This window comes from Liolophura sinensis, chromosome 10 (genome assembly GCF_032854445.1).
Source record: "Liolophura sinensis isolate JHLJ2023 chromosome 10, CUHK_Ljap_v2, whole genome shotgun sequence".
NCBI lineage: Eukaryota > Metazoa > Mollusca > Polyplacophora > Chitonida > Chitonidae > Liolophura > Liolophura sinensis.
In genome coordinates, this window is record NC_088304.1 from 10,703,154 (window position 1) to 10,717,914 (window position 14,761).

The following is a 14,761-nucleotide window of genomic DNA, read 5'->3' on the forward strand; positions in this document are numbered from 1 at the left end:
TCGTAGACCGTGAGGAACCTCATCGCACATCGCTTACTGTCATGAATGAACTGCTGGCGAACCTTGGGAAGTTGTTTATGTTTAGTTTTATCAATACGCCACCCGTGCTTTTGTCACCAAGTGTAGCATTCCACCGCCTGTCTCAGTCCGTGCGTGACCCCTGATGGTGTAGCGTCCTCTGATAATCTTCCCTTTTAACCACTTGTGTGATGGGTAACCCCTTGAAGCCGGGTGCGGAACACCTAAGAGGCGAATGGAAGGCCGATGCAGATTTGCAGTTGGCGTGCATAGGCCAATATGTGTACATGTACATGACTCACGCAAGATGCATGTCTGCAACCATTTTGGGCACGAGCGCTTACATTCCCTTGCTGTCGATCCTATGACCTTCTGGCAGAAATAAAACCGTTCAGCTAACAGTTGCTTAGTTAATGATTCTATATAGGCCTATACCTGCTACATAAATTTCCTCAAGGCGATAGCCTTGCAGTATAGGTCTACATATATAGCTTATATGATTGTATATACGGCGAATATATGTATATGCACCACCCCTATATATATTGTACTAGAGGGCATAATATATATTACCTAAGGCTTTAAAATCGGTAAGTCTTGATAATTCTCGGACTTTATGCGCATCTTCGGCATTAATTGCGTTAAATTGACCGTAACTGAGGCGACACTAAATGCACGTATGTGTCTGTTAGCTACTGGTACTAGGCCTATACATGGGCACCCTATATAAGTATTAAGGGGACGTCGCATCACGGACTCGCCATTGTTTGGCTGAGATATTGCCGATGTGGCGTTAAGCCATAATCATTCATTCATTCATATCCTGGAATTTCTCTTTAAATGTTAAAAAGCAGTCATTCGTGGATTTCAGCCGGCAAAACCTGCATGGAGTCCCTGATTTGGATGTACTTAACATTTAACCGGAATGAATGATTATGGCTTAACACCACTTCGGCAATGTTGCAGCACAATCGTGGCGATATTTAACAAAACAGTTTGGCTTTCTTCACCCATAAAGTTAACCTGACCGTCGGATACAAACGATGTAAAATTCTCCAGTATGACGTTAATCAACAAACAAATAGACAAACGAATATATACAGATATTGAAATCTTGTACAGTATCCACCGGGGGCCTCCGTGGCCGAGGGCATTAGAGTGCCAGCTCGGCGTGATGACCCAGGAGGCTCTGACCAATGCGGTTGCTATGAGTTCAAGTCCAGCTGATGCCGGCCGTTCGTGGAATGGTGGTGGCTTTCCCTTGGGCTGTACTCTGTTTCTTCCCGTCATAATGCTGGCCACCATCGTATAAGTAAAATATTCTTGAGTACGGTATAAAACATCAATCAAATAAATAAATATAGTATCCGTTATGCAAAGAATTGCAATTAAATGTTGTTTTTTTATGGTTATATGTACTGCGTTAATTGGATGTGTAGATTGACATATGGTTTGTGAAAGATCCATATATGTACTATCCCCGAAATCATTTTCCCGTTGAAATCAAAGCTTTGGGCGGCATCCAATGTTTCACTCCGGATATGTATGTGCCAGAGAATCCAAAGAGAACTCATTTGAATGTTTTATATACATATTTTCCTTTGAGCTCATTTCAAGGTGACTAGTATTTAATGCATGCAAGTGTATGCATGCTATTGTACTTAGTGCGGGTTTTTCTTCAAGGCCATTGTTTTAGCCTCTATTCATTGTGTCGGTATACAGCTTTTGGCTTGTTCAGAGTATATCAGGCAATCCTGACGTGGTCAAGGCTATTTGGGGTTGTTGTCCTTTGCATTATGCAGAGAAGCTTCGTTCTGTACAGTTTCCTCCATACCAATCAGAGAAAGTACAATAAGCCATTTTCTTTGCCTCATACATATATGTAATGCGGGAGCTTAAATATGACTTAACGTGTCCATGCACGTGTCCATGTGTATACTGGCTATATACCTAACCTTTGTAGGATGAAGGATCGTTGCATAAATTTACAGCTAAAATTGCTGGAAATTATTCAGACCAGTGAATTCTACTGTATGTTCACCGCAACTGTAGATAAATACCATGTGAAAACTCAAATGTCATTTTACATATATAATATTAATATATAGGTGCGTGCAGATCCAGTTACGCCATTTATTCCGTATATACTTACTGCAAAGGTTGTATATCATATTGGTATAGTGTACAGTCAAATTCACTGGTCTCAAAATTATCAGCACACTTAGCTGTATAAGTTTACAGCCTTTCTAAAGACAATAATCCATTACACTGAACAGAAAGTGTGTTACATGAGCGATTACAGAATGTATTTGTTATCGCAGCAAATTATTCTGTTATTGCAGTTGATAACTGTGTTTAATATAGCACACATATTCTATTAATTCAACATAAAGGTTGTATTAGATTAACAGGACATTATGTTGGAATATGACACAATATCTTAACAATTGTAATAACAGAATACATTCAAGCATCACTCAGACAACATCACTCAGAGTTTATGATAAAATTAACATAACAATTTTTTGTACCGTTAACATATTAAGCAACCATTGTCATATTGTTCACTTGGGGGTGATGATATTAAATAAACCGGTTTATTCTTGTTATGGCTCTAAAATGAATTAGTATAGGCCGACACTATATACCATCTAATTGAATCAAAGCTTTTCTCCTTGAGTTTTAAGGACTGTGCCTTAGGGACCACACCCTGCATGTCCTGTAACATATTTGTATGTATCAATGGGAGTGGTAAGTGCTTTGACCTTTGGCGCTGTCCGTCGACGCTCACACATATAGCGTCAGTTAAAGTCCTTCGTTGACCTGGCAGAAATTCCTCAAGGTCACTACGCTTACATGTATCTTAAAGGGCTTGATCCATTAAACACATTTTTTTTTTAATTTTGGAGGATTATTGCTATATTTTGTTATTATACGAACCCTGTCCATGCCTATTTTCGGCCAGTAAATACAGTACACTGTAGCGAATTGTATATTATAATAGTGTAACATTCAGAAACCATTATAAGGGCGCAAGAGTATTTTGATTCGTCGATGATGTACGACCATGCGAATCATTGATACACTTCTCACCTATGTAGGTCCTACGTATATGAAGTCAAATTTTTGTGAAAATTGAACCTCTGGGGTGAAATATGGCCATTTTTTTATTTCAAATTTTCATTCTCAATTATGATATTTTTCCTATCGCTTAAAGATTGTTTAAGCTTAGAGACTTGAAATGAAACCTTAAAACTGACAAAAACGTTTAACGTTGTCCATCAAGGTAATCCAGTTTCGTTTGTTCGTCCCGATTAACTCACTGATTGGGATTACCTGATATGAATGTAGAACTACACGTAGGATCTAAATTATGAAATTAAATGTTTAGAAGGGGGGGGGGGGGGGTGTCAGAGCAACAATCATGGTACAGTAGGCGAGGTTCCAAGGGTCGTCTAGGCCCCGGAAGCTCTGCGATTCTGGATTGGCGCAGATGAAATATCAGCCATTTGGGGGCATCGAGAGATGAAGGGTACAGAGCCGTAAAAGTAACACGTTATTCATTAAAAGTTTTAAAGCTGACCCTATAGCATGTTAGACAAGTATCCTGGTGCCGGTTAGGCCCCAGAGGCTCCACGACCGTGGATTGAAATACATAGATGTATTCTTTCAAGGTTGTGGTAGACATATCTGGAAATCGTTGGCGATCATGACGACCCCCCGCCGTCAGCGTGCGTTCAGAGATGCAAATTCAACAGCCGAGTAAGGGCCCCGGGCTAGTCAGTTGCTGTGTTTATGTCTGAATTACGCCGACTTTCTGAACATTGTGACTTTGGACGATCCCTAGATGAAATGCTCAGAGATAGGCTGATATGTGGAGTGAAAGATGACAGAATCCAAAGAAGATTACTGTCGGAGCGTGGATTAACGTTCCAAAGGGCGAATGAAGTAGCTACAGCTATGGAATTAGCAGCTAAAACATCCAGGACCTCCAACATATTCAGCAATCCACACAACCTGTAAAACAAACAGAAGTCAATAAAATTCAGGCCAAACCAAGTTAGATTTCGTTTAAAGTATGCTCTCGTTGTACGGGAAATCAAGAGACATCTGCATGTCGTCACAGCCATTCAGTGTGTGGTTTTTGTAAGAAAAGGGGACACATTGACCGGGAACAAACAACAAAGTGGTAATAATTCTGGTCAAGCGAAAGAAAGACACCCAAAGTCGTCAGTCCATAACAAAAATAAATGGCGTCGGAAACAACAGCAAGCCAATCTTGTAGAACATGAGGCCAAATCTGTCGGGGAAGACGAGGACGTCTATGCAGTGTTTAGCCTTCAGCGTGGTGGGGACAGGAAACCACATCGGGTTGCCATGGGCATTGGACATGTTACTGTTCAGTTGGAATTGGATACTGGAGTATCATTTACTGTTCTAGATGAAAAGACATGTAACCAGTTGAAAACTGGGAAACTCCAGAAATCCAAAGTAGAACTCAGGGGAGGAAATTCCAGTATTAGGGACAGTTATGGTTCCGGTTTCATACAACGGACAATCCGCTAACCTCACAGCAGTTGTTGCTAAAGGCAACGGTCCCAACTTGCTAGGCAGAGACAGGTTAAGTCGAATTATATTGAATTGGATTGGCATTTTCGAAATACAGTCAAACCTCGCTGTAACGCCCTCCTTTGTTACACCACTTTCACTTATTGCATTTCTAAGGATCAGGGCTAAATTTCACAAAGCTCTCTTAAGGTTACTGCATTGTTGCTTTGGTAGTTAAGTGAACGCACAATAACCTTAAGTGTGCTTCGTGAAACCGAGCCCTGGTACAAAAAATTACTGATGTTATTTTCTATACGCTATCGCCGTTAAACTGTTAACGTCATCCCCCAGACTCTTTTCTGGACAAAATGTATTAAAACTATTAGTTTTGCCCTCGCTGTTCCGCCAGCGATGGTCACCTGCAGTGATCTTATAAATGATGACTATAACAAACTGTTAAATACCACACGTGTAACAAGGAACCTTTTTCCAATATTTTTAAGTTCCAGAAAGCCTGTTCCACGGCTCTCCATCAAGTGTTTGAACTGTAAACAACAGCTTGCCTAAGCTGTATGAATTTAAGTTCAGTCAATCAGGTCCGCCATGACCCCTGTGAAACAACAACAGTAAATGCACGCATCTCCGCGTTTACAGCTATGAGTTTGTCTTCATGCTGAGATGTGCCAAAACAAAATGAAGACACAACAATCAAAGACAAAAGCCAAACAGGCCAAATAATTTGTCAAAGAAAACCACCCACAAACTGGACCCATTATTTCCTGGTTTGCTCATTGTGACTTTGTGGCATTCACACCTCGGGAGCTAATCCCGCGGCGTGTACAATGGCATCCAGCCGGACAGAAAGACAGGAAAATCTTCAGTATTACTCTGTACAACTTTATATGGCTACCGGGTACAAGGTCCCCTCCCCCCCCCCCCCCCCCCCCGAAATTTATCTCATAAGTTAAGGGGGTCGCCACTTACATGAAGACACAACTACGTGTGTCAATCATAGCACTTGATTTATAAAGAACTTGTCTCTTTCAGCCATCGCTCTGTTTTATTTATCCATTTATTTTTTCATGCAACATACTGCTTTCGAGCTTATTGCACAGATGTGTACTTGCATCGAAGTTTTCATACGTGTGGTGTAAGAACTCTTTAAAATTGGAAATAATAAAAACTTATGACTGCTAGTGAAATGACTGTTGCAAGGTGAAAGCTCAAATGAAATGACTGATTTAAGCGAATTTTTTTTTCAAGGTAAAATAAAATATATTCAGCTATCACTGTAGTTCCTTTTGGCGTCTGACGTTCGACACCTTTACATTATAGCATTTTGAGGTTAACATGCAATGCACAGCTTTTGTTTTTGCATCGCTTTACTCGGGACCGAACACCACGGTCGTGGCTATAATCTGTGTTCACATTGTCATATCTGATATCTCTTGTGTGAAAGAAAAACCGTAAAGAGGGGTTTAAAATATTTAAAACATTGCATGACTACGTTATGGATGCACACCTTATGCTTTATTGTATTATTATTGTATTTATTATAAGGGACGTGGCGGCAGTCCCAAATCCGGCGTTATAACGAGGTACAACTGTAAATCAAGTCTCCATATCAGTTACAGTAGGAACTGTGTTGGACAGGTATCCTGACCTATTCAAAGAGGTATTAGGCACTAGGGAGTTAAGGCCGAGATAACTGTGGAGTAAACTGAGCAGCCTAAATCCTTCAGATCAAGAACAGTACCGTATGCATTACGTGAGAAAATTGACCTGGAATTGGAGAGACTTCAGTCAGAAGGAACAACAGAACCTGTGCTGTATTCTGATTGGGCAGCTCCAATAGTACCAGTAGTGAAGAGCGACAAATCTATCCGTACCTGTGGGAAGTACACACAAACAGTTAATCAAGTTCCCAAATTAGACATCTATCCAATTCCTAAGACTGAAGATCTGTATGTCACACTTGGTGGTGGACAGAAGTTTACAATTTAGACCTGGTCTCAAGCCTACCAATAGGTGTTACTGGACAAAGATTCTAAAGTCTTCACTACAATTAACGCTCGTAAGGCGGCCCGACTACCCTCTGAAAGCCCAGTGCATCTGAAATTTCCAGAGATCTGGATTGCTTGAAATCTCCCTCAAGGTATCCTACATGTGTTAGTACGCCTAGTTGACATACTAACAACTGGTCAAGATGATTCCGAACACCTGGACATTTCAGTTCAGGTTTGTTCACGCCTCAGTAAAGGAGTTCATCTGAAAAAGAGTAACTGTTTCTTCATGGTAAAGGAGGTTGTCCCCCTTGGACATCGAATCGGTACGGAAGGAATTCATGCATTGGACGACAAGAACCAAGCTATTCATGACGCATCGTCACCTAAGAATATCACAGAACGGAAATCTTATTTAGGACTTTTGAACTATTATTCTAAGTTCTTGAAGAACCTGTCAACAGTGCTGGGGTCACTACATGAACTCTTGCGTAAAAACGTGAAGTGGCATTGGGGTAAACAACAGGGAGACGCTTTGCTTAAAGTATACATGAAAAGGAACTATAAAACAAAAACAAAAAAGTTTTGTGCAAAGTGAAGAAAGTTTTGCCCAGGAATTTTTGTGGAAAAAATTTTATTTTGGGGGTATTTTTATGCCTGATAATTAACCCTCTATATTATGCATATTTTCCGTCAACGGTCCGATTTTTCAGAAATTATGCCATTATTGATCTTGCTCGGAACTCGATGAATATTCCCAAAGTGCCCCTAGCCCGATGAACCGTGTCGGTACAGCGTGGGCAATGTGACATGTTCACAGATACCGTATGGCTTTTTCGGGTCAGCTTCGCGCCCCCTCCGCGCACTCCCACCCGCCCCCATTCGGTCTGTTCCCCACAAAATTCTTTTTAAACAGCGATCATCGTTGACGTAACCGCTTCAAGCTATTTAATTTCCGGACTAACCGCTGCGGCCTTAAGAAAACGTTACTTTGAAGCCATTTTTATCTTCCAAAGTGAAAGTTGAAAAAATTATTTGTACTGCTATATGTTATTGTACATGATAATCCGCACATGAAGAAATAAAACCAAAGCGTTTCATGTATCCTTTATTGTTACAGTCTTTAGATGTGTTAGTCCACCTCGACCCAAGGAAACCCTTGGTACTGGATTGTAATGCGTCACCGTACATAATTGGGACTGTGCTCTCTCACAAAATGGCGGACGGAACAGAGCAACCCATTGGCTTCATGTCGCGCACACTCTCTTCAGCAGAAAAGCTGGAGAAAAGGCCTTCGTCATCGTGATTGAGTAAAAAAGTTTCATCAATTTCCGTATGGCCGACATTTTACCATCATGAGTGACCACAAGCCATTACTTGGACTATTAAAAGAAACCAAGGGAATACCAGCAATGACAGCAGCACGTATTCAGCACTGAGTATTAACTTTGTCAGAATACGAGTATGAGCTTGTCTGCAAATCTGGTAAGTCAGATGCAAACGCAGATGCTTTGTCGTTTGTCACTCCCTGATTTGACAGGCGGTGAAAATCCACCTATCCCAGGAGAGAGAATTTTACTCATGGAACATCTGGACATTCATCGACCTGTTAACCCAAACCAGATCAAACCATGGACTCAGCGAGGCCCAGTGTTGTCCAGAGCACTCAAATTTGTTCTCCAGGGCTGGCCAGATAAATGTCAGGAAGCATGAGTGCAACCGTTTTTACAAGACGGACAGAACTCAGTGTACACAATGGTTGTTTCCTATGGGGAGTACGTGTCATTGTACCTCCACAAGGATGTCAACAGGTGATATAGGAACTCCATGTAATTCATCTAGGGATTTTTTTTGTATGAAAAACCTTGCCAGACGCTATGTGTGGTGGCCTATTAAGATGGACAATGAATTTGAAAATGAAGGACGCAGTTGTATAGAGTGTCAGCTACACCAGCGTACACCACAGGAAGTACCATTATATCCATGGGAAATCCAGGAACCATATTGGTCCAGAATACGGGACCATACATGAGGAAAATGTTTCTCCTAACAGTAGATTCCTATATAAAATGGCTGGCAATTTTCCCAGCTAATGGATTGACTCGTAGTTCCACCATTGAGAAACTGCAACAGTACTTTGCAACCCAAGGTCTACTAGATCAGATTGTATCGGATATTGGGACTAGCTTGAATTAAAGGAATTCACAAGGCAAACTGGAATTGACCACATATGGACTTCTCCCTTATCACCCAGCATCGAATGGGCAAGCAGAGCGAGCTGTTCAGTTCTTCAAAGGGTCTATAGCCAAGATAAAAGGTGGTTCCATTCAGGACAAACTGAATCAGTTACTTTTTCGGAATAGAATCACACCAAGAGCTTCACAAAATACTCCGGCTATCTGGAAAGCTGGAATTATATAAATCCAACGGATACAAGATCTCTGACAGTGCTTCAAAAATAGACATTTTTCCTATTCTGCAAGACGGATGGGAAGCCAGAGACCATGTGATCTCCTTAGTAACAAACGGCGTGAGTGAAGAAAACGGTGTTCCCAACGTTATTGCATGGGGAAATGCCTATTTTTCATCATTGTCAGCGATCGTGTATTCGTCGGATTTGTATAATTTTCAGCCTTCCAGATAGTCTGAGTATTTCTGCATTGGTGAAAAGTGACCTTTTCACCAATGCTTTAACATTAGGCGGCTTTATTTGTTTAGACACAAAAGGGTGGCCACGTGACCCCCAACTTCGGACCCGTTTTACAGAATGCAATTACGTTGAGAATCGTTTTCTTCACCCACGCCATTTGTTACCAAGGAGATCAGATGGTCTCTAGGAGATGGTCTCTAGCTTCCGATCCATCTTACAGAATAAAAACTTTGATATTCCAAGTACAAGCTGTACTGATGAACATGTATATGATTTCCATATTATCAGTTGTCATTTGCTAACGCTTTACTCTTTCCATGTTACCATTTTCACTTTAATATAATTCTTAACGAAAGGTGGAGGAATGTAATATCGTCTATAAACGCGTATAGTGAAGCGCCACAACAGTTTATATGCTCATGTAATGTCTGCGCCCATATAGCACGACGCTCGATCGATGTTCACTGTCAATACAAACTTCACTGTGACTTTTGCATACGAAGCCTTGTATGACTTTATTAGAGGGGTCATTTTCGTGCTATTAACCGAAGTACTGCGTTCAAGCAGGAGTTCTTATCCAGTGAACATGCCATCTCGATGTGAACTTCATTACTGACAACACCGCTAAGTGAATGTCACACCGTAGTGTTTTATAGTAAATGCGCCTTTTTACATAAAATCATCCTAAATTTATTTGTTTATTTGATTGGTGTTTTATGCTATAGGCCTACTCAAGAATATTCTACTTATACGACGGCGACCAGCATTATGGTGGGAAGAAACCGGGTAGAGCCCAAATGCTCCTAAATAGTCTAAGCATACGTTGCTAAAATGTGGTGTGTTTGTCTCTAGTCTGTCGCACTGAAGATTTGTCATTTTCTGTATCATCGTTGTAGCTTCCGACAATGGGCGCACCTTGATGCGATTCCTTTATCAAGACACCAATTCCGACAATCCAGTAAGTTTCTACTGGGAATAAGATAGACGTCTATCTTGATCCCAGGTTTCTAAGACTCCAGTTTGGCTACAGACTTTTTTCCAAGATGGCCGATCGCTTTATGCGTATCATCAAGTAGGCCTATCCATCGAAATGACACGGAAGACTTCGGGAGAAGGACTGCCATAGGTGTTTGGAGTACTGTATCCTTCCAGAAAGGATCTAGTCCAAAGACATGACTCATTCTCTGTACTCTGCATGGTTTTGTTGGTAGTGCCATAAGCAAGTGATTGATTTCTTCTGAGAACTTTTTTTCTCTGAACTCGGAATATCATGCTGTGTCCTACCTTTAAAATCTTTCACTTTCAATCCTTCACATGAGGAAGTAGAGCTGCTAAACTGCCAGGATTGCTTAAGCTTCCGCAACTCTTGGTTTGCCACGGCTTTCTGTCTGAAAAGGTCGCTTTTGGACACTCGTGCCACTTCATGAGTAGGTCCTACCTGTTTACTTTAGTTCGCCAATCGTTTTAGTTGTCGTGACTTTTCAGTTTTCACCAGCTGGAGAATTTGGAAATCAGGCTTTCCATTGCATGTGACTTCGGGGTTACTGCATATTCACAGTGAAGACAATTGAATATATAGGCGACGGATTAAAAGAAACAGACTATAGTCTAGCAGTATAGTTGCTGCGGATGGTCGTGGGTTTCCTCCGTGCTCTACCCGGTTTCCTCCCACCATATAAGACTGGTCGCCGTCGCATGACTGAAATACTCTTGATGGAAATAGGTCGCATTTTAACACGTTTCCCAGCACATGTATGCTATAATAACGTTTGTTTCATGGGTACACTCTTCTGACTTAATAAATTAAACTTTGTCTGCTAACGATAAACATGCACATAAACTGTCTAATTCAATGTTGCAACGATACATGCTACGTCTCAGCCTGCAATAGTTGAAATATTGCCGATGTGGTGTTAAGCAATTGTCAATTCATTCGTTCATTCATTCTCAGGCTGTGTTTATGTCAGCAACTTTGTCACCTGTCACTGACTTAATTTGTCCCGCTATGTAACATCTATGCAGCAGAAAGTAAATTTTTATATCTTCTGTAATGAAAAATGAGTGCCTATCTCTTTCACCAGCAAATCAGAAACTATTCTGTATCCCTTAAATAGGATTTTAGTCCTGTTATGACACTGTACATGTATCTTTGTCCTCTATACAGGCCTATGTAGGCCTATGTCTCTGCATATTAAGCTGTCTCACCAGCACGCCATGCCTAAGCCATTCACAAGACAACTTCGCCAGTAATAGTAATGGACCTACTGACATCGGAAATGAGAACACAACCAGTCACAGCATACAGGTCTAGTGAGAGCATATATCGTTGCCAGACAGGACAACTCAACTAGTCACAGCATATTGACCACTCAACCAGTCACAGCATATTGACCACTCAACCAGTCACAGCATATTGACCACTCAACCAGTCACAGCATATCGACACCAGGCCAAACCGTGTGAACAGTGGTAGAACTGCTTCCCTATAGCCAAGCTATACCGATTCCTCATTTACGATGTAAATCACACGATCATGCTCATAGGATAACAAAAATTTTGGCTTTGTAGAAAGTGAGACTCAATAATTAACAGTATTAAAATAAATCCGTTTCCGTCAATGTACATAAATCTAAATATTTTATAACTAATTAAAAGTATTGTGCGCTCAATTTTTGATGCCTGAATGATAAATTCAAAGATAACTGTAATTTTATTTGCTCTTTGGATATTTTTATTCCTTTGTCATCACTGTCACTAGAGTTTTGCGGGTTTATTCCGTTTTTCGTTTATTTTTCAAACAGCTGGATAACTTTACATTAAACCCCTCTGAAAACCAACAGGGCAGGAACTGTCGTCTGCTTCATCCATTACTTGTTTGTTATGGAACGTCCTCGAGTGTGACTTTCTAGATGCTGACTCATTTTTTTGTACACAATTTAGTAAAAGACACTGGTGGTGATTATCAGTACATGGCTTGAAGGCCTTGTGATATAATTTGAACTGAATTTTTGATTAGGTGAATAGAGAGTTACCGAGGCCCAGATTTCGGCACCGAGCCGTGGAATATTGTTGTCGTGATGCTAACCTGAGCAAACAATCTGTTTAGGATTACTACAAGACATTGGTATGTCAGCAAATTAATTATTGATATTCTTCCTTTTTGTGTATGTAATTTACTCAGAAGAGGTGCATGTTCAAAGTTTTACAATTTTATATAGCAAATGTTGCAAAGGAATTGTTACCATGGACAAGTGCTTATCTTTACACTGACTCTCTCGCCTATCACCGTATACATACGTAGATATACGGGATAAAATCAAGCTGCTGAACAAAGTGAAAGCCATTGGATTTGTCTGGTACAAGTCAGAGCTATAAGATATAGAAAAACATCAAAACCTTTAAACACCAAGACGAGCAAAAGTTAAACTTTTCCCGTTATATATGTATTTGATGTTAATATTATTTATTGGTTCATTGATATTTGGAACTTTTCATATACTCATTTTGTCTTGACTTTCAGCAAAGGCATTGATACGTCTGCAGAGAGAGATAAAGGTAACATAAAGCTCAATAATGGACAATCTGGATGACCTGTTTTTTGATCACAGGCTGCAGAAGAAAGCCAAAGTGTATGTACAAATGTTTAATTCTTTTAAATTCTTATGGTTATGTGCGCGTATTGTTAAGAGGGTGTCTTACAAGCCTGTTAGCGACCTCTCTGTCTGCCTTGAGAAACATGAAGAACACAGACGATTCAAGACGTCAATGTTTTAATTTGACATATTCAAGTTTGGAAATGCTTCACCTGTTTTTGTAATTCATATGGTAAACTATAGGCTGTAGCATAACATGGATGCAGATGTGTATGATGGGCTGATACAGCGTATGTTCCACTAATGTGTTATTTGCCTTGTTCAGTTTGAAATGAAATCATTTTGGAATCAAGCTCATAGTTAGAGCCACTATGCCTGAAAGATTTTTGTATAGATGGAACTAAAATGGATCGTTTCCTCTGGCATAAAGCACCTATCAAGAAAATAAAGATTCAAATTTAATTTGTCACTAAGGAAAATAAAAAAAGTATTTATTTCTCTTATTTGCTGTATCTGAAGTAGTGAGCCATTGGTAGTGGCCTCTGTCCCAAATATTGCCACATTCATTTGAAAATGGTTCATTTTCCCCACTGAATAAACTCTCCTGAGAAGAGCTTAAAGCACCAATCAAGAAAAAAACATGTTCATTCAAATTAGTCAAGTATTAGTGAAGAGAATAAAGGGGTAAACTTTTCTCATTCCCTGCTATATCTGCATGTTTTAGCGAGCCGCTGTTTGTGTCCAAGAGGAGAGCTCCATGTTGTCCAGAACCTCCAACCTTTGATGACTTTTTATCCACACCACTCTTCCAGGCTGACTTGATGTCTTTCAAGCCATCACAGCTTATGAGCCAAACCCAGAGGAGAGGTACTCAGCCAGAGAATGAGGCTTATGATGTCATGGAAGGTATTGTGTTCAGACAAAGTTCTACCTAGAAGCAATCTGGGCAGGAGCTATCATTGCGAGTACGCATAGCTTAATGGCACTATATTAATGTTCAACCAGTTTGTCACATACAGATAATGTGGCAGTTGCAAGCTTGTCAATGTTATATGTAGGTCCCACAAGTCTCATGCTTTGACGACATTCTTTTACACTATCTGACTGGAAAAGTCACTGGATTACAATTGTTTTCAGATAATTAACATGGTGTCATCATTTTATTTAGGTTACTAGAAAATTGTGCTAAATTACCTTCAATGACAGTGTGGAGAAATAAAATGTGAAAAAAATTTTTTTAGCATTGTTAACTATTAAAACCGTTTCAAGGTAATGGATCAGATCTGCAGCCTATTGTTACTGTTTTTGTGATCTTAGATTGATTCATGTGTCATTTTCTTTTGGCAGGATCACAGATTGGAACACAGAATCCCAAATCCTTAAATGGTAGTCTTTCACACCCAAGGAAAAGGTTATTTATACAATAAATAAAATTTTTATCACATTTATTTATGCTATATAAGGATTCAGTTTTTGGTCTCATTGTACTCTCTCTGTGTCAACTGGGGTACAAAACGTTTTTTTCAAGACACATCTTTGATGCTGTTTTCTGGTAAATTTTAATAAATGCCTTTTTCTTTCAGAATGGTGAAAACCTTGATTCTTCAACCTTTTCATCTACCTCTGAAAGAACTATGGAGTATGGAGAAATAATTTGCACAGTTTTATGAAGCTAGCATCTTTAATGACTCAAACAAATCAATGCTTGTATCATTTTCATAATAATTGAATGCATAAATTAATTCTATGGGAAAAAGTGCTTTAGTTGAAAAGGTTGAAAAATTTACAGCAAATTGTAATGATTGAAGGTGTATTTGTAAATCATAATGTCAACCCAAAATGCAAGATTCTACTTGATCACACTGGGGGATTTTGTTTGCCAAAGCGAAAGCAAAAAAGAAAAAAAAGACAAAATTAATTCTGACCTTTTTTTATCATGTACCAGTAAT

At 39.8% G+C, this 14,761-nt stretch overlaps 1 protein-coding gene across 1 annotated transcript; it reads left to right on the plus strand.

Annotated features, from left to right (window-relative positions):
• The first annotated feature begins 12,056 nt into the window (after positions 1-12,056).
• LOC135477212 (uncharacterized) lies at positions 12,057-14,586 on the plus strand. Its single transcript, XM_064757368.1, has 4 exons — positions 12,057-12,343; positions 12,740-12,848; positions 13,537-13,718; positions 14,160-14,586. The coding sequence occupies exons 2-4, from the start codon at positions 12,793-12,795 to the stop codon at positions 14,237-14,239; spliced, it is 318 nt and encodes a 105-aa protein (XP_064613438.1). The 5' UTR covers positions 12,057-12,343; positions 12,740-12,792; the 3' UTR covers positions 14,240-14,586.
• Positions 14,587-14,761: the final 175 nt, after the last annotated feature.

Excerpts from the sequence above, each read along its gene's own strand:
- LOC135477212 (XM_064757368.1), top strand. The coding sequence starts at position 12,793 with ATGGACAATCTGGATGACCTGTTTTTTGATCACAGGCTGCAGAAGAAA. Across the intron at positions 12,849-13,536 it reads CTGCAGAAGAAAGCCAAAGT|CGAGCCGCTGTTTGTGTCCA; the intron begins GTATGTACAAAT and ends TGCATGTTTTAG. Across the intron at positions 13,719-14,159 it reads GGCTTATGATGTCATGGAAG|GATCACAGATTGGAACACAG; the intron begins GTATTGTGTTCA and ends TTCTTTTGGCAG.